The sequence below is a fragment of the Sceloporus undulatus genome, chromosome 3, assembly GCF_019175285.1.
Source record: "Sceloporus undulatus isolate JIND9_A2432 ecotype Alabama chromosome 3, SceUnd_v1.1, whole genome shotgun sequence".
In the NCBI taxonomy this organism is placed as follows: domain Eukaryota; kingdom Metazoa; phylum Chordata; class Lepidosauria; order Squamata; family Phrynosomatidae; genus Sceloporus; species Sceloporus undulatus.
In genome coordinates this window covers 83,674,941-83,698,356 of record NC_056524.1, presented here as the reverse complement: position 1 = coordinate 83,698,356, position 23,416 = coordinate 83,674,941, and the positions used below count along the sequence as shown (strand labels likewise).

General features: G+C 39.5%; 1 protein-coding gene across 1 annotated transcript in view; it reads left to right on the top strand.

Moving 5' to 3' along the window:
* POLA1 (DNA polymerase alpha 1, catalytic subunit) overlaps positions 1 to 23,416 on the top strand; it is a 353,950-nt gene that overhangs the window by 53,256 nt on the left and 277,278 nt on the right. Inside the window, 5 exon segments of the mRNA XM_042458289.1 lie at positions 5,678 to 5,853; positions 7,275 to 7,404; positions 8,051 to 8,170; positions 11,228 to 11,327; positions 22,411 to 22,535. Of these exon segments, the coding sequence (XP_042314223.1) occupies positions 5,678 to 5,853; positions 7,275 to 7,404; positions 8,051 to 8,170; positions 11,228 to 11,327; positions 22,411 to 22,535 (651 nt within the window).

The following is a 23,416-nucleotide window of genomic DNA, read 5'->3' as shown; positions in this document are numbered from 1 at the left end:
TATTATTATTATTATTATTATTATTATTATTATTATTATTATTATTATTAAAAGGGCGGCCCTTTCCCTGGTGCAAAAAGGAGCGGCTTTCTGCTGCTCCTTTTTGCTGCAGGAAAAGGCCAGATTGGGTTGCCATGGCCCCGATCCGGCACACAAAGGGGGCAGTGTCACAACGCCTCTTTAAGGTAATCTGCTTTTGGCCCAAGTTGATCCAAGGTTTGGGGACTAAGCCTTATGAGGAACCACTTAGGAAGCTGGGTATGTTTAGCTTGGAGAAAACAGGACTGAGAATGGACAGGATAGCAATCTTTAAATATCTGAAAGGATGTCATGAAATAATAATAATAATAATAATAATAATAATAATAATAATAATAATAATTTTTAGTCCTCCTCTCCCTGCAGATTGAGGTGAGTTACAGTAAAAAAAAAGTAAAATACATAATACAGTAAATCATAAAATATCACAATCTCCCCAAACCACTGCCAACATAAAATACAGTGGTACCCCGGGATACGAATGCGCCGCGTTACGAAATTTCCGGGTTACGAAAAAAATCCATTAAAAAAACTGTTCCGGGTTACGAAGGTTATTTCGGGTTACGAAAAATTTTTTGGTGCTTTTCGGCGCTTTTTCGCACCACATCGCGGCTTTCGCTATTAGCGCCTATGGGGCTTCGGCTTGCGAATGCTTTTCGGGTTACGAATGGCGCCGCGGAACGAATTAATTTCGTAACCCGGGGGAGCCCTGTATAACTTTTAGCTACAATTAAAAAACAAAAAACATAGTTACAATAAAAACTATAAAAACATTCAGGTTAAAATTAGTTAAAACATTTAAAAGATAGGCAGACAATAAAAATAGGTCTGGGCAGACAGGGTGGTCTTATTGTTTTGGGAGGTCTGTCAGTCAGGGAAGGCTTGCCGGAAGAGATCCCTCTTGACTGCCTTCTTGAAGGTGTCAAGGGTGGTAATCTGACGGATCTCCTCTGGCAAGTCATTCCACAGTTTTGGAGCAGCTGATGAAAAGGTCCTCTGGGAAACAGTAGTCCATTTTGTCTTTTTTGGCTGTAGCAAGCAGATTCTTCCCAGAGGACTTGAGAGTGTGGGGTGGATTGTATGGAATAATAATAATAATAATAATAATAATAATAATAATAATAATAATAATAATACTGTTTATTTATAGCCTGCTTTTCCAAAGGAGATCAAAGCGGGTTACAACAAGGATATAAAACATTATATAATTTGGACAACAGTATATAAACACCATAAAAACATTCCAAAAAAACACAATAAAACCACAGAGAATAAAAACCATAGCCAAAAGACAGAACTAGCTGGAAAGCAGCGTATATGATGGGGAACAGATGTCAAGACACATGGAGGAAAGCCTGTTGGAAGAGATAGGTCTTAAGTTTCTTCCTAAACAGGTCAAGGGAGGTAACAGAGCGGAGCTCGTCGGGAAGAGAGTTCCAAATCTGCGGGGCTGAGACAGAAAATGCCCTTCACGAGGATGAGGCATATCTCGTTTTAGGAACCCTTAATAATTGCTTCCTGACCGTCCTGAGAGTGCGGGACGGATTATATGGAGAGATGGAAGGAAGCGCTCCCTCAAGTAAGCTGGACCCAAGCCATGTAGGGCTTTAAAGGTAATAACCAACACCTTGTATCATGCCTGGAAGCTGATTGGCAGCCAGTGAAGGGATTTGAAAATAGGTGTTATGTGGTCTGACCTGGATTTATCAGCTGGCTGCCATATTTTACACCAGTTGAAGCTTCCAAACTTGGCACAAGGGTAGCCCCATGTAGAGTGCATTGCAGAAATTGAGACGAGGTAACAGTGCATGTACCACCATTTCTAGGTCCCCTGGCTCCAGGTAGGGTCGCAGCTGGTGTATCAGCTGAAACTGATAACATGTGCTCCTGGCTGTCGCATTTATCTGTGAAGATAGCTGGAGTGACGAGTCCAGGAGCACTCCCAAACTGCAAACACAGTCCTTTAGGGGAAGTGTGGCTCCATCCAGGACCGGTTGACATAAACCCAGATTCGGGTTCCCTACCAGGATTCAGCTTGAGATGGTTTTCCCTCATCCAGTCCATTACCGACCTAAGACAGTCATTCAGAAGAGAGATGCCTTCCTTAGTCACTGAAGCAGTCCAAGACATAGAGAAGCATATCTGGGTGTCATCTGCGTACTGATAACACCCCTCACATGTCTCCAGATGATCTTGCCCAGCGGCTTCATGTAAATGTTAAATAGCATGGGAGACAGGATGGTGCCCTGAGGGATGCCAGATTTTAGCTCTCTCTTAGAAGAGCAACTGTCTCCCAGCATCAGCATCTGGAATATGTCCGAGAGGTAGGAACGGAACCACTGAAGAACACTGCCTCCGAGTCCCAATTCTCTCAGGCATTCCAGAAGGATACTGTGAAGACACACCCAACTAAAGGTGGTGGCAGGTTTGGGTGTGCAACGCCGGTACCCTGGTGAAATCAAACTCTTCTACCCAAAAATACTCTGATGCTGAATGTAAAGTTCAAAAAGGGGGAAGTTTAATTTGAAGAACAAAAATAAAGAGTTTTCTCCTCCCCAGCTCTAGATAACTTGAAATAAAAGAAACTTTACAATTTGGGTTTCAGCAATCTTCAGGATGTCATCTCTCTGGGTTTTATCTCCTCACTCAATGGAGCTCTTGCAGGGTCTTTCAGCTCCAGATCTCTTTGTCGTCTTTGCTGTTGGTAACTAATTTGGCTAACTAGTTCCTGGTAACTGATCCAGCTAACGTGTAAGACAGGGGTAGGCAATCTTTTTGAGCCGGGGGCCGGGTTGCTGTCCCTCAGACAACTGGGGGGGCTGAAGCCAAAAAAATAAATAATTAAATAATTAAAAAAAATTAAATGTATAAATAAATCAGGACAAATGTAGGACAAAATTTTCAAATGGAAGACACTTTTTTTAAAAAATGGAGGACATGCGAAAAAATTTGCTGATTTAAAAAAAAAGTTAATATAAATGCATGTTTCTGAGGCTTCTATAGACAATTGCCTCCCAAAGGCCCCGGCGGCAATCGGTGGCAGGACCGGGCTGGGGCCAGTCCCAAGGCCTTGCTGGGCCGCATCCGGCCCGCGGGCCGCAGGTTGCCTACCCCTGGTGTAAGAAATGCCCTTTCTGGCTATCTGGGCCTGTTTGCCACCAAAAGACAGCTCTCTGCCTGCTCACAGCAAAGACTGCTCCAAACTAAAAACCCTCTAGCTAAAGCAGAGCATGCTGGGAAAAGGCAAACCAAACCTGAAAAAAATGCAGGGGATCCTACAGCTCCTCCCACAACTAATACAATGATTTTTCCTACACTAAAATATTCTATGGCCTGAACCAACATGAAAGAAAATGCAGGGGGAGATTTAAACAGTCCTGGCAGGACATCACAGATACCATGGTCGATGGTATCGAAAGCCGCTGAGAGGTCCAAGAGCACCAACAGGGTCACACTTCCCCTATTGATGCCCAGATGGAGATCATTGACTAAGGCAGTCTCAACTCCGTATCCTGTCCTAAAGCCGGTCTGAAATGTAGACGATGGAGTGGCCTTGTTTTCTGCTGCTCCAGAGACTAGGGTAAGAAAGCCAATGGATTCAAATTACCAAGAAAAGAGATTCCACCTCAACATTAGTAAGAACCTCTTTACTGTAAGAGCTCGATAGTGGAACAGATTGCTTTGAAAGGTGGTGGACTTTCTGTCTTTGGATATCTTTATGTGGAAGTTGGATGGGCATCTTTTGACTGGATGGCCTGTGTGGTCTCTTCCAACTCTACGATTCTACGATTCTAAGTGCTGTAATTATGTGCTCCTGCATGGAAGGGGGTTGGACTAGATGGCCTTTGTGGCTCCCCCAACTCTAAGATTCTGTTATTCTAAGAATACCCCTTGTTATTAGCTTAAAGAGTAATGCTGACTTGTTACCTTTGTACAGTACTGCTTTGCAGTGTTTTTTGTGCTATTAGCTGTTAATTTGTTTGCATTCTGTCCACCTTGTATTAGTCTCCTAATAGAAAATGTTCCATTGGGAATAAGATTTATAATTGGTAAAAAGCTGTATTTTTTGCAAATTACATCTTAATTGCAGATTAAATTACATGCTATTCACTAGAAGAAGATTCATAGACTAGTGAATTTGTTAGCTGTAGTGCCATCAGTGAAACTATTAAGTTACTAGTGTTTGTGAGTAATAATGCATCAATTCCTTTACAACCCTATAAGGGAGTTCATATTTATACATGAGAGAGGAACAACCTCTACTTCAAGTCTACATTGGGTCAGTTAGCCTTGAACAGAAACATGGTATGGATGAATCTCTTAAGATGTCTTTCTTTTTCATGACAATTTAGGTTTGTAGTGGATTTGCTGAAAAGAATGTGATGGGTCACTAGCCAGAGTTGATGTCCCCAACAGCCAATTCTGGTTCAAGGTGGCTTTAAAGGAAGGGCTGCTGTGGGAGAAGTGACTATAAAAAGGGGAAGAGCAAGACAGATTCAGGAGAGAGTATTACTAGATCACCACACTACACTCTTATAGCTCTACTACTGCACTTTAACTGCTCTGGCTGCCTCTTGTTGCAGTTTAAGGAGGGACATTTAAAATTCTCAGCCAGAGAGCTCTTAGGCCTCACTGAACTACAAGCCTCAGAATGCAACAGGAACAGAGTAGTTAAAGTGAGATAGCAGCACTATAAGAGTGTAGTGGGTTAATGTGGACTGTTTAAGAATCAGTTCAGATCAGTTTCATTCTGGGAATTGTCAGCTGGAATTCAGGCCAGGGTACCTTAGTGGAATTCATAGTTCTGTTAATGGGGACGAAGTTTGATAGCATACGAGAAGGAGTTTAAAATAAGCAAGAAACACTTTAGACTTGAAAGAGTTCAGTTAAACTACAATATATGGCAGATTAACGAACTTGATAAATGGAAAGCCAGAAGGGAAGACTGAGAAGGAATGGGAAAAAATCTGTAAAGACTGTAAAAATAAATAGAAATAGCAGAAAGCAGTGAAACTAACAGGTTTCACAGAAATTAATGAAACACTAAGAATGCTGAAATTAACTAGAGATATAACAATAATCAGAAGAAATTTAACTTACAAAAAGCTATCTCACACAGACAAATGTTAACACAGGAAGCTTAGAGCGAGAAATGAAGAAAATAGAAAATGTTTGCAGTAGAAATGTATTTGTCTTTAATGTGCATAATGTAAATAGCTGAAAAGTGTGTGTGTGTGTGTGTGTGTATACATACATATACATAGGAGAAAAGAACTTTTATTTATGTATATGTAATGTAATGTCAATTAATACAAAGTGTAAAAAAAAGTTAAGTGCGGGAACTGCATAGGAAATAACACATGCTTATAAAAAAAGTTAATACTTATCTTGTTTCCAGAAGAGTTTATAACAATAACTTCACAGACAACATGCTACCAAAGATAAAACACATATAAGAAGACGACACTGGGGACCTTAATGCTAGTTCATTTAAAGGAAAGTGTATCAAGAGTAGAAGTAGGGCAAGTGTCAAGGACCAAGGGGTCTTCGGATGTTTATGACATGAAAAGACAGCCTCAAAGCACTGGCAGAAAGACTGCCTTGGTCACAGGTGTCTTTCTTTTTCATGACAATTTAGGGTCGCAGTGGATTTGCTGAAAAGAATGCAACTTGTGGTAGAATGATCTGTGATGTAGAAATTTCAGCAAAGGAACTGATCCGTTGTAAAAGTTACCATTTGACTGAACTTGTCAATCAGATTCTGAAAGTGGAAAGAGTGACAATTCCACCTGAAGAGATACGAAATATGTACAGGTATGTGGCTGCAATACTTTCATTATGAATTTGCAAAACTATTAGCAGTAACTAAAATAAATGTCAAAGCCAATAGCAGGGACTAACATAAATCCATTCATGGCAGGGAAAGGCAGCCTGCTGCCCTCTAGATGTTTTCATCTGAAACTCCTCTCTTGCCTGACTGGCTGGGATTGTCCAGAGTTGTAATCCATAACATCTGGAAGGTACCAGGGTACTTCTCTGTGACTTAGAGACTCAGGAAGAATGAAAAAATAAACGGCTGTCTGCTAGGAGAGAATATTTACAGATATTTAAACAAGCATGGGCTTTCTAATGCAGGATCATGCTAGATTGACCTGGTATTCTCACTCCCTTTTTAAAATAAAAATATATTTTCTGGGCAAAGGCATTGAAGACCTGACTTTTGGTTGGATATTTGAAAGTCATGATTCACTTCTGTGTAGATTAGAACATAAATGGCAACAAGATAGCTATCAGCATACCAACAGAGTGATGAATAAAGCATTAACTGAAGGAAAGAATATAGATGATTTGGCATTTTTTTGGGGGGGGGGGGAGGTAGAAGTCCAGCTTACAAGTGAAGTAGAAGGAATGACTGACATTGCATGAGGATCTATTTTGATTTGCCTCTTATTAAACAAGAATACAGTGGTGCCTCGGGTTACGAAATTAATTCGTAACGCGGCCGCTTTCGTAACCCGAAAAGCCTTCGTAAGCCGAATTGCCATAGGCGCTAATGGGGAAAAGCCGCGATTCCGTGCGAAAAAGCCGAAAAAAGCACCAAAAGTTTTTTTCGTAACCCGAAAAAACATTCGTAACCCGAAATAATAATTCCCTATGGGATTTTTTCGTATCCCGAACATTTCGTAACCTGGGTATTTCGTATCCCGAGGTACCACTGTATTAATTTTTGTTGGTGTTTTTGGATGATGAGGTTGTATGTATTCCTAAAGATAACTTCATGATTTATGATGCTTTCAAAGGAATGTAAAAGAACTGTGTATGGTTGGTCAGATATTCTGACAAACAGGAATGATAACAGAATAAAAGTCAGTAAATGAAATTATTCATTTAGTGTCAGCAATTAGAATTGATGGTCTGTCCTGCCTGTACCAAATCAGCCAGTCAATTGCCAAAACGCATGCTGAAAAATATAAGATCTTTGTCTGCTAGTGGAAAGAAATAAAACAGCAGCATAGTCTCTGTTGAGAACGCCCTATGCAAAACAAGGACAGTTTGCATTTGTTCAGAGATATGGGCTTATTTCTTCAAATTAAAAAAATTGTATTCACACTTAAACCTACAATTAAACTTACTTCATGGGTATTTGTGAGTGAGCTTTGACTTTATATACATAGTAGTAGCAACTTAAATGCATGTAGCATTTATTTATTAAAATTGTTTCTGTTTTTTCATAGTGATTCCAATCAACTACTTTACATGATGGAGAACACCTGGCTTGATGCCAAGTACATTTTACAGATAATGTGTGAGCTAAATGTTCTTCCACTAGCCCTACAGATTACAAATATTGCTGGCAATGTTATGGTAAACTTTAATTTATTTCATCAGCAAATTCTGTGTCAATTGTTATATTGAATTTGGATGTGCAATTTTATTTATAAGAACTAGTTACTTTTTGAATAAAATACATGGGAATGAAATGCCTGTTAAAATAGTTTAGTGAAGATACAGGTTGGGTCTCCCTTATCAGAAATGCTTGGGACCAGAAATGCTTTGGATTTTGTTGGATTTTGGAATATTTGCAAATACATAATGAGGTATCTTGGAGATTGAACAAGTCTAAACATGAAATTCATTTATGTTCATTATACATCTTATAAATATAATTTACACGTACATAATATTTTAAATAATTTTGTGTATGAAACAAACTTTGTTTACACTGACCCATCAGAAAGCAAAGCTGTCACTATCTCATCCACCCATGTGGAAATTTTTGGATTTTGGAGTATTTTGGAATTTCAGATAGAGGATAGTCAACCTGTAGTGTGTTTATTTGACATTGTGCATGCAGTCAGATGAAGATGGTGTGCTGTCATGTAACACATGGAGCAAAAATAAAATATACCTAAAGCTTTGTAAAACATTTGGGGGAAAACACATAGAATAATATCATAACTGGCATTTTGACTTCCATTTCAAGCTGTTCATATGGCTCTTCTTCCTGCAGTCAAGAACACTGATGGGTGGGCGAGCTGAGCGCAATGAATACTTGCTCCTTCATGCATTTTCTGAAAAGAATTTCATTGTTCCTGATAAACAACTGTTTAAAAAGACTCAGCAGAAACAGGTGAGTCTCCCTGTGTGTCCGTCTTTATATGTTAAGTTTTATACATAGTGAATGAGTTTAGAGTTATAAACACAAGGTGTAATGATCCCTTGCATTTACATGCTCCCCTGTACTCAGTAGTTACTTGGCTCCCCAGATTACCTGCTCAGGGTTGGAAATCACTCCAGAACAGGATCACATATGGCACAGGAGGCTGCAGAATAAAAGGCTCAATTAACATTGCAAACTTCATGAGTGGAAATACCCAGTATGCTATTGCCAGCAATAAAAAGACCAATGGTAGGCTGAATGCCTTTCCTACTCCCTTCAGATGGCTATGCATTCCTTCACACTGCTCCAAAGTATTGGGAACTCCCCAGGGCAGATAGGGATGGTGGTATTTAGATGACTACTTTGGGAAGAGGGGAAGTCCCATTGTTTGAGTAAGGGTGGATCTAGTCCTCTGGGTTTATGTCCAAGTATACCTGTATAGGATTACAGTGCATGTTTTATACTTTATGAACTAAAGCTCATGAGTGACGATTTTATTTTAAATTATTCTGGGCAATGTGCTTACCTCTAAGCTTGGGTTAATTTTTATTTTTATCTCATTGACTGACCTAAATACCCTGAAGGCTCCAGATCATGCCTGATATTGGAAGTGAACTAGGGTTGGTCCTGCTTAGTACTCAGATGGGAGACTGCCAATAAATACCAGGTGCTGTAGGTTGTATTTCAGAGGCAGGAACTGACAAAACCACCTCTGTATATCTCTTGCCTAAAAAAACCCCTATGAAATTCATGGGATCTCCATAAATTGACAGGCAATTTGAAAATACACACGCATTCAGTGATCCCTCTGATTTCATTGTACAGGGCTTCTTTATCTATGTAATAATAATAATAACGATAATAATACAGTAAGAGCGCTTGTTCTCCTGTTTCAACACACTGTTAAAACCCTCTCCTCCCTCCGTCTCTCCATTATTTTCTCCCTCCGACTTCGCCAATTACTTCATTACAAAGATCACTACGATTCGTTCTGAGTTAACTCTTCTTGATTTGGCTCCCACCATTAATCTCCTCGCCCCTCCTACTAATAAACTCTCTGTGTTTCCTCCTGTTTCTTTGGAAGAACTCTCTTCACTGCTGAACACATCAAAAACCCACCACCTGCTCTCTTGATCCAATTCCTTCTCGTCTTCTAATCTCTATAGCCCCCTCTTTGTTACCCTCCCTCCTCTATATCTTTAATCTCTCTCTCTCTTCGGGTTCCTTCCCCTCAGTCTTCAAACATGCCTCAGTTTCCCCTATCCTGAAAAAACCCTCTCTTGACCCCTCTTCCTTGGCTAGCTATCGTCCAATCTCTCTTCTTCCTTTTCTCTCTAAGGTGTTGGAACGAGTTGTCTATTCACGCTGTCTTGAGTTTCTTGAAACCAGCTCCATTCTGGATCCCTTCCAGTCTGGTTTTCGCCCACGGCACTCCACAGAGACGGCCCTTACTAAGATCTCAAATGATCTTTTGCGGGCCAAGGCGAATGGCCTTTATTCTATCCTTGTCCTACTCAATCTGTCTGCGGCCTTCGACACCGTGGACCACTGTCTCCTAATAGATGTACTCTCTGACCTTGGTTTCTCGGGCCTTGTTCTCGATTGGTTCACATCTTACTTGTCAGATCGATCTTTTTCAGTGGTCTCGGCTGGTCAGACCTCGTCTTCTGTCCCCTTATCTGTTGGAGTTCCTCAGGGCTCTGTTTTGGGTCCCCTTCTGTTCTCTCTATACACACTCTCCCTTGGCAAACTTATCAGTTCTTTTGGTTTCTCCTACCATCTTTACGCCGATGATACCCAGCTGTACCTTTCCACCCCTAATCTTTCACCAGAGCTAGAGCAGCAAGTGTCATCCTGTTTAACAGCTGTCTCCCACTGGATGCACCATCGGAGTCTGAAGCTCAATATGTCCAAGACTGAGCTTCTTGTTTTCCCTCCTAAGCCCACCCTTCACTATTCCTTTTCTATTTCCGTCAATAACATCTCGATCCAGCCGGTCCAGGAAGCCCGCAGTCTTGGTTTCATCTTTGACTCCTCTTTGTCATTTATCCCTCAGATCCAGACTACAGCCAAAGTCTGCAGGTTTTTTCTCTATAATATCGCCAAAATCCGTCCATATCTCTCAGCTTCTACTGCAAAGACACTGGTCCATGCCCTAGTGGTCTCACGACTAGACTACTGTAACCTCCTCTTGGCAGGGCTTCCTCTCTCTCACCTCCACCCATTAATTTCTGTTCAGCATTCAGCTGCACGCATTATTTCACTCGCTCGCCGTTATGATCATGTCTCCCCTCTGTTGTCTTCCCTTCACTGGCTCCCTCTTCCTTTCCGCATCAGATACAAACTTTTGCTACTCACCTTTAAAGCCCTGCATGGGCTGGCCCCTCTTTTTTTAACTGATCTTCTCTCTCCCTACATCCCTACTCGCACTCTCCGCTCTGGTAGCCAAAATCTCTTCTCTCAACCCAGGATCTTCTCTGCCCCGTCCTGGATCCGTCCCTTCTCTCTAGCTGCCCCTCATTCCTGGAACCTTCTTCCTCTGCATGCACGGCTCATCACTTCCCTAACCAGCTTTAAAGCTGAGCTGAAAACCATATTGTTTAGGGAAGCGTTCTCAGGGAATTTGTGATTGTTATCTGGCTGTCTGACAATATTTGATGTGATGTGATTTGTTTGATATTTGATGTTTTTAATCTGTTTTTTTTCCTTTCTATATGGTAATTTTATCTATTCCTCTTAGAATGTACGCCTTGGGCAGGCTTTTATTTACTCCTAATTTTACCGACTTTGTACAGCGCTGTGTATAATTACAGCGCTATAGAAATAAAGTTTAATAATAATAATAATAATAGTAATGGTAATGATATATATATATATATATATATATATATATATATATATATATATATCCTTTTAATCCCTTTTTCTTTTGTGTGTAGCAATCACATTCACCAACTTTCAATTTCCCCTTTAATTTTTTTTTATTCTAATTAGAATTTTGTTTTTGTCCTGGTTTTTTTAATACAGGTAGAAGAAGATGAAGATTTTGAAGGTGATCAGAATAAACCAAAGATAAGGCGAAAAAAGGCAGCATATTCTGGAGGTTTAGTTTTGGATCCAAAAGTTGGTAAGATCTGACAGCTTTTACTGTTTGCAGTAGTATTAGATGTTGTAATGGATAGGAAAGGTTAGTGAGTCAAACTAAATTATATGCATTCAATAGATTTCATAAAGTGCTTATTCCTTTCTTTAATGAATCACAAATACTATTATTGTGGGAGTCTTACGGGAGTAGTGAAGCAATGCTGCACATTGTAAAAATGCCATTGTTTCCAATTTTAGCGCACAGGAAGAAACATTAGCTTTAATTGAGGAACGCTATATGTTCAGTTGAATGTGGAGGAGGAAAATTGTTTTTATTCCTAATTGAGCTGTTGTGTACAAGTAAATTGTTTTCTCCTTATATCGCTAGAGCATATGGAATGAGAAATTTTGTGTACAGATTTGTAGATAAATGTCAAATATGTAAAGTGTATATAATAGACAAATAATTGGTGCCTTCAGTTGAGCCATCTTGATGTACATAGATGACAACTACTACTGTAATAGAAAACATTGAAAGGATAACATTTATGTGAGGCAGGTGCATGCCATTATTATGAAGATTGTCTTTTCTTTATTGCATATAAGCCAATTTCAGGCTGTGCAGTGTAGCTAGAACTGAAGTAAAATGTACAGTCATAATGAACTTGTACCCATGAGAGATGTGGATTTTGGGGGACTGGAGAGGCAGACATAATTTGTGATTCTTCTCCCCTCATTCCTGGAAATTTCCTGTTTTGCATTTCATCTACCCAGAATTGCATAGAAGAGGAAATCATACATGTGCATTGGTCATATTCATTTGTGACATTATAATTATCACAGAGTCTAGAGAAGTGTCTAGTGCTGGTTTGATCACATTTCTTGGAATCAATTTTTAGTTGTTGCAGCTGATAACAACAAAGTCTATCTTGCTGTATGTTAGAGCGACCCTTGCCTCTCTTGGCTGATAAATTTTAGTAGAGTCATTTTGAACTGATTTCAGGACAGGGTAGGGGACTGTAACACCCTTAGTTGATCTGATTTCCAGTGTTCTCCAAGTAAAAGTAATTGGGGAGTGCCTCCCTAATAGTTTTCTTGGGTTTATTAACTGCTTTTGATACAGTTGATCAGTGGAGAGAGCACAGGCACATTAGAACATTTGCAACAGCCAATGGGAACGAAGCCAAGAAAAGGTGGGAGCTGCTCCCAGGAGTGAGTATAAATAGAGGGACAAAGCAGTGTTTGGAGAGTTTTATTTTACCCTGAGGGGTTTAGCATCCAAGGAGGCTGAGGGAGACTGCTATGAGGTACAGTTAGAAGGGAGTTTATGTACCCAAGATAAGGACAGATGTTGATTGTACCCTAAAGGGTTAAGAGCCACTGAGGCTAGAATAGGTTCCTGTGAGGAGCAGTTGGAAAGGGATTTTAGGTACTTGAGATAGGGACGAGGAGAGTTCTTAAAGTGTTGTTGTAATATCCTGTGGGAGATATACCGTATATACTCGACTATAAGTCAACCTCATGTATAAGTTGAGGGCAGGTTTTGGGGGCAAAATTATGATTCTTGATATGACCCTTGGATAGGTCTTCCGTAAAATTTAGGGATATGTAACAAAGGATCTAGATGATGAAGCAAAGGAAAACAATGTCAAAGAACCTACAAAATTATGGCAGGCATAACTGTTTTGGGTAAAGACTGGATGGAAGAGTAGAGGGAGGTCAGTGCTTCCAGGAAAGATTGCAATCTTGCCTTTCACCAGGGGATAGTTCCCTATTTAATAAGAGTTAAAGTATAGTGTTTACATTGACCCATGGATAAGTCGACCTAGGTTTGGGGGTCAATATTTTGACTAAAATTTCTAGACTTATACATCAGTACAGTAATGCTTGATGACTAATGAAATCACAGATAACCAGAAGGGTTAAAAATACAGAAGATTGATAAAGGTTCTGTGAGAACTTAGATGGCAAAGGAATAGTTATAAGGCTATAAAGAAACGATTAAAAAGGTAAGTAAAATAAACTGTTAAAACTATATTACTACTGAAGTATTTATACAATGTATCCATCTTGAATGTCATCCATAGAGAAAGATATATTCAACTTCATTTGTAAATAAAGTCCTTTTATTTGTTCAACAAGCAGTTGTCTGAAGTGCTTAAAGAAACATTTTAAAAATGCTACCAAGAGAGAAAAGTCTTTTAGTTTTGGGACACATCAGATAGTGGGTGTGTGGTTGTCAAAGAGTAATTGATGCCAAGCTAGTGGGAGAATTTGAAGAGTTAGAGGGCTGGCATCGGAAGAGAGTTCTAGTGTAGGTGGCACTAGAGATCAGAACTGTGTTCGAGGGCTGGATCACAAATTAGGTGGTAAACTGGTGGGATAGTTGCCATCCTGTAACATATTGGTGGCAGAAGTGGGATCAAAAAGACCCATTGAGCTGCCATCTGAGAAAGGTAGTTGGGTGGGTGACTCACTGTCACAATATCCTACTGGACCCACTCTATCAAATGGGAGAAGAAGGCTCTACATTACCGTGGTTCCACTGCTTTCTACAGGGCTAGTTTCAGAGAACTGTATTGGGGGATTCCTGTTCAGTCCCATGGCTGTTAAGCTGTGGGGTGTTACAGGGTTCTGTTTTGTTTCCAGTGTTCTTCTATTATTATTATTATTATTATTATTATTATTATTAAACTTTATTTCTAAAGCGCTGTAATTATACACAGCGCTGTACAAAGTCAGTAAAATTAAGGAATATATAAAAGCCTGCCCGAGGCATACACTCTAAAAGTAATAACAATTAGATAGAGGAATAGATAAAATTACAATGTAGGAACCTGCTAGGGGAAGATATTAGCAATTTTGGGATTGCAGTTGCAGTTGGGTGTCATCAGCATGACTTGGAAGTTGCAGCTAATGCATCTGTACGCTGATGACACTCAGTTCTACTCCTTATTGTTGGAGTAAGATGCTGAACCAATGTGGATGGTATAGTGACTAGATGAGAGCTGGTAAACTGAAGCTGAATCCAATAAAATGGAAACTTTGTCAACTAGTGGTTCATGGGTCTGAGAATTTGGTTGGTGACCTCTGGATAGAAGTGCATGGTTCTCTAATGGAGCAGTCTGTGAGAGCTTGGAAGTACTCCTGGATTTATCTTATTACATGGAGGCCCATGTGGACTCTGAGGCTTGAAATTCCTTAGAGCCACACTGCAGCTTTTCCTGATTAGGGATAGCCTAGCACAGTAGATCATGTTCTGGTAACTTCCTGGTTAGACTATGACAAGGCAATCTTCAAAGATGACTTGGAAGCTGCAGGTGGTGCAAAACACAGCAGCTAGATTGCTGACAAGAACAATTAATAGAACTCATAAAATTTATGCTTTGAAGGAATTTTGCAGACTTTTTGTATGCTTCCAGTCTGAATTCAAGATGCTAGTGATAACATTCAAAGCCCTAAATATCATTAGATGAATTTCCTTCTAAACTCTGATCTCTCATAACTGTAGGTTCATTATGGGCCTAATTTTTGCTTCAGTGCTAGCTACTATTCTGAACAACTTGAAAGGGTCTTACTGGAATTGAAGAAAGATATTCATATTAGTGAAATATATACCCCCAAATGTTTGTGAAAATATTAGTAGGATTGCAGAATTTTGCCTATTTAACACTAAACGAACTACAGTCAGCCTCTGTATCTATGGATTCTTTATCCACTGATTCAAGCATCTACAGTGTGTTAAAAAAAAAATTCAGATAGCAAACCTTGATTTTGTCATTTTGTATAAGGGACACCATTTTACTCTCCCACTGTCTTTAATGAGACTTGAGCATCCATGGATTTTGGTATCCACAGGGGGTCCTGGAACAAAACCCTAGCAGATACCAAGGGTCCACTGTGTTTCTGTACTGCACTCTAGATGATGCGTCAAGAGAAAGTACACATGTGAAATATGCTCATGTTCTGAGGATGTCTAAAATTTCTTACAATATCTTTTTTTGTGTGGTGACAACTATGCTAAGTATCTCATAGTGACATAAAATTTGTATAAAAATCCACCAAACACTGATACATTTGTTCTTGTGGGGTTTTTGGGTTATGTGGCTGTGTTGTGGAAGAGTTTATTCCTGATGTTTCGCCAACTGAAAACCACCCAGGGTCGGGGGGTTTTCCCAGCAAACAACGGATCACTAGATTTCTGTAATGCGCTCTACTTGGGGCTACCCTTGTACCAAGTTCGGAAGCTTCAATTGGTCCAAAATGTGGCAGCCAGATTGGTCACCGGCACATCTAGGTTTGACCACATAACACCAGTGTTAAAATCTCTTCACTGGCTGCCAATTAGCTTCCAGGCGCAATACAAGGTGTTGGTTATTACCTTTAAAGCCCTACATGGCTTGGGCCTGAGTTACTTGCAGGAACGCATCTCCCTACACAATCTGCCCCACACACTCAGAACATCAGAGAAGTACTTATTGGAACATCATAATACTAGGTTAACGACAACTTCCCACAGGACATTTGCAGCTGCGGTTCCAAAATTATGGAATAGCCTACCGGAAGAGATCCGTCTCATCAATACCTTAGAGGCCTTTAAGAAGGCACTCAAAACTAATCTCTTCCGGTGAGCTTATCCATCGGACCCCATATAAAAGCTTATGATGATGTTCCACTCTCGACTATGATTATTGGCTACTGATGAACTGTTTTTTAGAGAACTAAAAGAAATGTGGTATACAGTGGTACCCCGGGATACGAAATGACCGCGTTACGAAATTTCCGGGATACGAAAAAATTAGATAGGAAAAAACTGTTCCGGGTTACGTTTTTTTTTTCCGGCTTACGAAAAATTTTTTGGTGCTTTTCGGCGCTTTTTCGCACGAAATCGCGGCTTTCCAGCGCTAGCGGCTATGGCTTTTTCGGGTTGCGAAATCTTTCGGGTTACGAACGGCGCCGCGGAACGAATTAAATTCGTAACCCGGGGTACCACTGTATTCAGTATTAGTGTTTTATCGATTTTATTTGTATTGTATTATTTTATTGATGTAACCCCACCTCAATCCTTGGGGGGAAATATTAACTTATTATTATTAATTAAATAGACCCCCTGAGGCCTTGCCATTCAACAGCAGACCAACACAGAGATTAACATGTAAATAGAGGCGTTTTGGCGGTAGCTCCTTCCACTCTCCAATTGCCTTATTAGCTGGTTTCCTGCCTAAACCCTCAGTTCCTTTTGTCCATCGCAGTGGCAGTGTCTAGGAACTCTTCAGAGATTCATTTTCCTGTCAGACTTTAAAAAACTCAATTTGACAGGATCAATCTGCATTTTGGTAGTAATTTTTTAACATCGTTGTTCATATTTTAAAGCAAATGCTATGATTTTTAAAGATAATCTTATACTTAAATGTGAAATTAAATTTTGTGGTAAAGTTGTTTAACAGCAGCTTGCCTCGCCTTCGCATTGGCAAGGCTCTTTCTGAGGATATTTTTGATACAATGGTGTGCTTGGCAGAGCTCTTCCCCCCTTTACCCTTGAGGAAAAGTTTTTAAAATAATGCCTGCCTTACTGGCGTGCTTGGCAAAGCCCCTTTTCATTCTGAGGAAAAGGTTTAAAATGGGGCCCCCTTCACTGGCATACTTTTCACAACATCTTATCTCTGAGAGAAACTTATAAAATGGCCACTGGTCTTCCTTCCAAATCGCTTGACTATAGCTGCTCTTTTGCTGCGGACAAACTGTCTCGGGGCCATTCGCCTTGCTTTTGTCTCTTCGTTCTCCTGAGGAGTTGTTGTTACTGGCTGCCTTGACTTCAGTCCTCATCAGTCCCGGCTCCCCCGGGTCAAACCAATTGGATGTCATCCTCATTAGTCCCTGACTCTCCGGAGTCAAATCGTTTGGCTGGCAGCCCAACGTGGATCCTCATCGGTACGTGACTCTCTGGAGTCATATCAATTGGCTTCTAGCCCAATTTCGAGCCTCATTGGTCCCTGACACTCATTAATAAATCAAGATGCCAAGATTTTATCAGCAATAATAGCAAATAGACTGAATAAATGTATGTACAAATATATAAGAAAGGATCAATATGGATTTGTGAAAGGAAGACAAATGACTAATTCAGTAGGGAGAGTATTGAATAAAATACATGCAATAGGAGAGAAAAAAATAAGGGCAGGGATTTTAGCATTAGATATATTCAAAGCGTTTGATTGTGTGCAATGGCCAACATTAAAAATAATTATGAAAAGATTTGTAATGGGAGATAGAATAAGAGGATTAATAGATCAATTATATTCTGATAATTCAGTAAAAGTAATGGTAAATGATGGGATAACAAGTGAAATAAGAGTGACAAGAGATACAAGGCAAAGATGTCCATTATCACCAATATTATTTGCAATGGTTATAGAGTTGTTAGCAAATGTTATAAGTAATGATAATAGTTTAGAAAGAATAGGACTCCCCCCCCACGCCATAAAATTAGTTTATTTGCTGATGATACACTATTAACTATTAAGGATTTATTGGATAGATTGGAAAAAATAATAATAAAAAATGTAAAGATATTTTGAATTGACAGGGTTGCAGATTAATTGGAATAAATCAGAAATGATGGCGCGTTACAGACCGGCCAAAACGGGCGGTCTGCCACCGCTGCCATTTGTGGTGGCGAGGAGCCCCAGCGGCCAAACCACGAGGCTCCTCAGCACCGCAAAAAAGAAGCCCCCAAATGGCGCTTCTTGTGGAACGCTAATGACGCCGCAAGGCGCCAGTGCGCACTCGCAACATCATTAGTGCTGTGCGACGTGTGGACTCTAAGCATCCGCTATGTCAAGATGGAGGCGCCCATGTAGAACGGGCGCCCCCATTTTGTACGTCCCCAGGACGTACTAGGGTTAGGGGCGTGCATAAAGCACACCCTTTCCTAACCCTAGTACGTCCTGGGGACGTACTTTATGCCCGTGTGGAACGTGCTGATGATACTTGATTATACAAAAGAAGAGGAATCTGAATTTATAAAACAAAAAAACTTAGAGATAAGATTAAGAAGTAGTATAAAATATTTAGGAATTACTATAACGAAAGATTTAAAGGAAATGGAAGGTAAGAATTTGGTAGTATTAAGGAAAGAAATGGAGAAAAAACTGGCAGAATACAAGAAAATCCAGTTATCTTGGTTTGGAAGAATAGCATTAATTAAGATGAAAATATTACCAAAAATTTTTTTTTTTAATTTAGAATGATACCATTAAAAGCATTGGAAACCGAATTGAATAAATGGCAACAATTGATGAATATATTTTGTAATGGAGGGAAAAGAACGAGATTAAACAAACAATTTTGGTATAAAACACAAAGAGAGGGAGGGTTAGGCCTTTCCAATATAAGAGGATATTATGAGGCTAATCAATTGAGATACGTGATAGAAGGTATGTTGGGTGGGATAGATTTAGAATGGTTAGAAGTAGATATAGAGGAAGTAGATATGAGAATATGGAATATTTTTAAGGAGTTTACTAGGAAAGACATTAAAATTATTGGAAACCCACTTATGAAAAATATATTAGAAATATGGTATAAATATAAAAAAGAGTTAATGAATGAAGACTCAATAATAACACCAATAATAATGGAAAAGAAATTTCCAAAGAACTTGAGAGGATTGTTAGATAAAGAATTAAAGGAAAGGAAAATAGACAGAATAGAAGATTGGATAGATGCAAGAACAGAAAAAGGAGATAGAAAAGACAAATTTATGGGAATAAAAATTTCATGGTTTCACTATATGCAAATAGAACAATGGATTAAAAACTGGAAGAAAAGAAATGTAGAAAAGAAAAAGCACACACAATTCTAACAGATAATTCAGAAAGGAAGAGAAATTGAAGAAAATGAGAAAAGAATCATTAGTCAAATTTATAAAATTTTGATGAAGAAATAAAGGAGGGAAAATAAAAGAAAATACTTTAAAGCGATTATGGGAAGAAGAATTAGGATGTAAAATAAATGATAAGGAATGGGATAGAATTTGGGAACAAAGACGCTTGAAAAATTTAACAGTTCGGATAAAAGAAAATTATTATAAGTTGATTTGGAAATGGTACCTGATTCCAGTGAGATTACATAATATTAACAAGAATAATTCAAAAAATTGTTGGAGAGGCTGTCCAGAAGTAGGGTCATATATGCATATGTGGTGGCAATGTAAATATGTCCAAAAGTTTTGGGGAGAAGTGATATTAGAAATAGAAAATGTTATGAATATAAAAATAGATAGAAGACCGAGTATTGTTTTGTTATTGTTATATAACTCAGAGAAATGGGAAAAAGAAGAAAAAGATTTGATAACAAATTTGCTCACAGCAGCGAGATTAATAATAGCAAAGTGTTGGAAAACGAAAATAGATGTAGAGGTGGAGGATTGGTACAAAGAGATATGGAAATTAGCCATTAATGATAAATTGACAGGTAAACTGAAATTTAAAAAAGGACTATGGAAAAGAAATGACTTTGCGGGGATTTGGAAAGAATTTATTGAGAAAATACTGAGAAAAGAAGATGGAAGATTACCTCCACAAGATGAACTGGAATTCTGGATAGAATATAAGGATGGAAACGGCTCCAGGGAAGGGGGCACTGAGGAGAATATAAAATAATTTGTTAAAATGTTATAGAAAGTAATAGAATGTATATATATGGAAATATTATACATATTGTATATATTAAGAATATTAATTAATAACTATAAAAAAGAGAGATAATACCATTGTACTCTCTTTATCAGCGTGATTGTGGTTGTCTTTTCCCCTCCATGGGGGGCTTTGATACCAGCGCCATCATTCACAGGGAAAGGGTTTACACCTCCCAGTGCTAATGTCAGTTAAGGCACTTTTGCCTTTTACTGTGGGCCCTATATATGGTGAGGAATACATGTCTGTTTTCCATGCTCATGTCCTTCCAAGAAGTTCTAGTTGATCCCACTCTCTCCCCTGGAGCAGGTGGCATACAACAACTTCTTCAATTTCTTTCAGTTTCCATTCTGGGCAGGAATGCCCTCTGGGGACATCCCTCCGTTTCAAGCCTCCATTTAAAGTTCTGTCCACCTCTGTGGATACTTGGAGAGATCGGGATGTACATACCTGTCCCATCTCTCCTGGCCAATTGATGTCATAATATCCTGTTTCTCTGGTCCAAGACGTCTATTGGGTGAGGTGGCAATATTTCTGACCTCCACCCACATCACTTGACAAGGCTAACTATTCAGTCTGCAAAATTCCTGGGGGTTCTCCCCCATAAGGAGACTCCTGTGTTTCCCGCAATTGTTACTCCCTGTCACAGCATACTTCATGCTCCATTACATGTCCTGGACCTATATGGTAAGTGGTTTCGACCCACCGTTATATGGTCTCCAGACCCCTCTGTTCATGCTAGCGTGTTGCAGTGCATTAATGCTACAGCTTCAGTCATTCCTCTTAAGCATTAGGGGTGACATTAGGATGGTTTCTGGCATATTGCCTAGTGTTTTACATACCTGGCTAGGAATTGGACTTCTGGCGCTTCAGGTCTATTCCAGCTCCGCTGCTCTGCAAAACTTCGTTCCCAGGGTCCATCCATGATGTATTGACACCATGTCACTCCTGCCACAATGTTTGCCTATCACAGTGATGGCAAACGTTTTAGAGACTGAGTGCCCAAACTGCAACCCAAAACCCACTTATTTATCGGAAAGTGCCATGTCTCTCTGACTTTCTAGTAACAAACTCTGACGAACGCTGTGCTGAGGTGATGGCGTATGTGCCCACAGAGAGGGCTCTCAGTGCCACTTCTGGAACTCGTGCCATAGGTTCGCCACCACTGGCCTATCAGTTTGGTTGTTCTGGCTGTGTCTCGGATCTGTAGGCTTCATACTGATAGCCTGAAATATTACACTCAGATACAGCGCGTCCCATGGGTCACAGCAATTGGACTTTGCAATCTTCTCATTTCTTTCTGCCTCAAATTTGTTGTGACTGAATGAGGTAACATTCCTCCTCTCTGGTGTCCCCCTCTGTCCCAGAAATTACTACTAGAGCTCCTTTCCATTTCGATGTCATTAGGCTTTCTCTCTGTGGATGGACTTCCCAACCATCTCGTTGCTGACTACAGATTGTCTATTTCATACTCTGTTAAAGAGGACATTCAGCCCCAGACTACTTGGCATCCTAGTCTGTGTTAATGCCATAGTCTCCAAATCATGGCTTCAAGAGGCTTTATCAGGTCACTTTCTTTTTTCCTTTGAATGACACGCTCAAATTTAAGGGCTTTGTAAGCCCTTTTTCCTGGTTATCAATGTCCCAGCCTCTGCAGCCTCGCATTGCTGTGAGCCCATTGCCCTTCATGTTGGATTCAATCCACCATATATAGCCAACACAGCTACCTGTGGTTGTTTTCTATAAAATGTGTATGTTTATTTTTGGATAGTTAAGAAAGTTGGATCATTCCATTTCTGAGACATCATTGTTGCCTGCCAGTGAAGGGCTGTATGGAAGAATTTTTGAAAGAATGTAAGCTAATGTTCTGACAGCAAACTTCTTAATGAAGTCACTATTTTTTCTTGCCTCAGATAATTTCCTATCACCCCTCCTCATTCTACTATTCTTTCACATTGTACTAATAAAAATATTGTTTTGTCATGCAGTTTCTATAGTGTGCTGGGCAACTGTGCGGGGACTGAGGACCAGTTCATCCCCTGCTCAATATGTCACAGAGGCACATAACCATAGCACAGCTAAATATCTCTGTTTCTCATCCAAGTCTCTTTCAGAATGATCGCCAAAAGTGATATTGTGCCACTTCTGGTTGTCATTTTAGGAAAGATTGAAACAAAAATGGAGATATTTGGGTTAGTAGTAGGTGAGGATGTGTGTTTTTATGTCTTGGGGATGCCAATTATCCAAAAATCATACAGTTAATTTTCTTTTGGTGGCTGTCGTACTTGGAGAATGGGAGGGGGCTTCACGTGCAGCAAAAGGGGTCCAAGGTCTGCTTGTAGACTGTGGTCAGGATCGTCACCATCTCTGCTGTATAGTAGTCAGTGTGAGTTAAATAGTCTCTCTCTTTCTCTCTCTCTCTCATTTCAGGTTTTTATGACAAGTTTATTTTGCTTTTAGACTTCAATAGTTTGTACCCTTCAATTATTCAAGAGTTTAATATCTGCTTTACAACAGTTCACAGAGTATCTTCCAGTCTGCACAAAAAGACAGAGGTATGTGTTTAATTTGATAGTACATGTGAACTTTGGGAGAGCCTAAAAGTTTCTGCTTGAGATCAGAAGTATTTCCTTGGTGGCTCAAGGGGTGTCATATTTGCCTAAGGAGGATAGCAATAAGACATTAATTCAGGGAATTAATTCACCACTATTTAATGATGGTTGAGTTACTTATAGACTAATGTTGAATACCACTTTCTTGGGGAAGATGGGATTGAAAATTGTTGTACAGCATTCCTGGATCAGATAATTCAGCTCTAAAATGGATGTAACAAGTCTAGTTTATTAGGAGGACCATATCAGTGATGCTGTTTTTAAAATCTTTTAGGAAAGGTTTTGCGGACTTTTAATGAATTTTGATGTGTAATGGTTTAATTAACAAATTAAAATATTTGTTAATGACTGTATAGTTTTAGTCTGTATTGTTTTTAAATCTGTTGTTAGCTGCCTTGAGTCTCATTATTGGGAGAAAGGAAGAATATAAATTAAATAAATAAATACATTTCCCTATATGAGCCTGTCCATGTCTTGAGATCTTTTAGGGAGGCCCTGCTCTCTGTCGTACTACTTTCACAGATACATTCGGAAGGAACATGGGAGGGGGCCTTCTCACCGGCTGCTTCTGGGCTCTGTAACCCTCTTCCCGGAGAGGTTAGGCTAGCATAGTCCTCACTATTTTTCCATAAGCAGCTAATGGCCTTTCTGTTTTAACAGGGCTTTGAGGTCTGATAGCTGGATGGGGAAGTGTCTTTCATGTGGTAGTTGTCTTTAATAAATATGTAACTGAATCAAATATTAAAGAAATAAATATATATATTGTTTCTTTATTACATGGTTTATTTTTATCTGCTGTTAACATTTTGCTAGTTTAATTACAT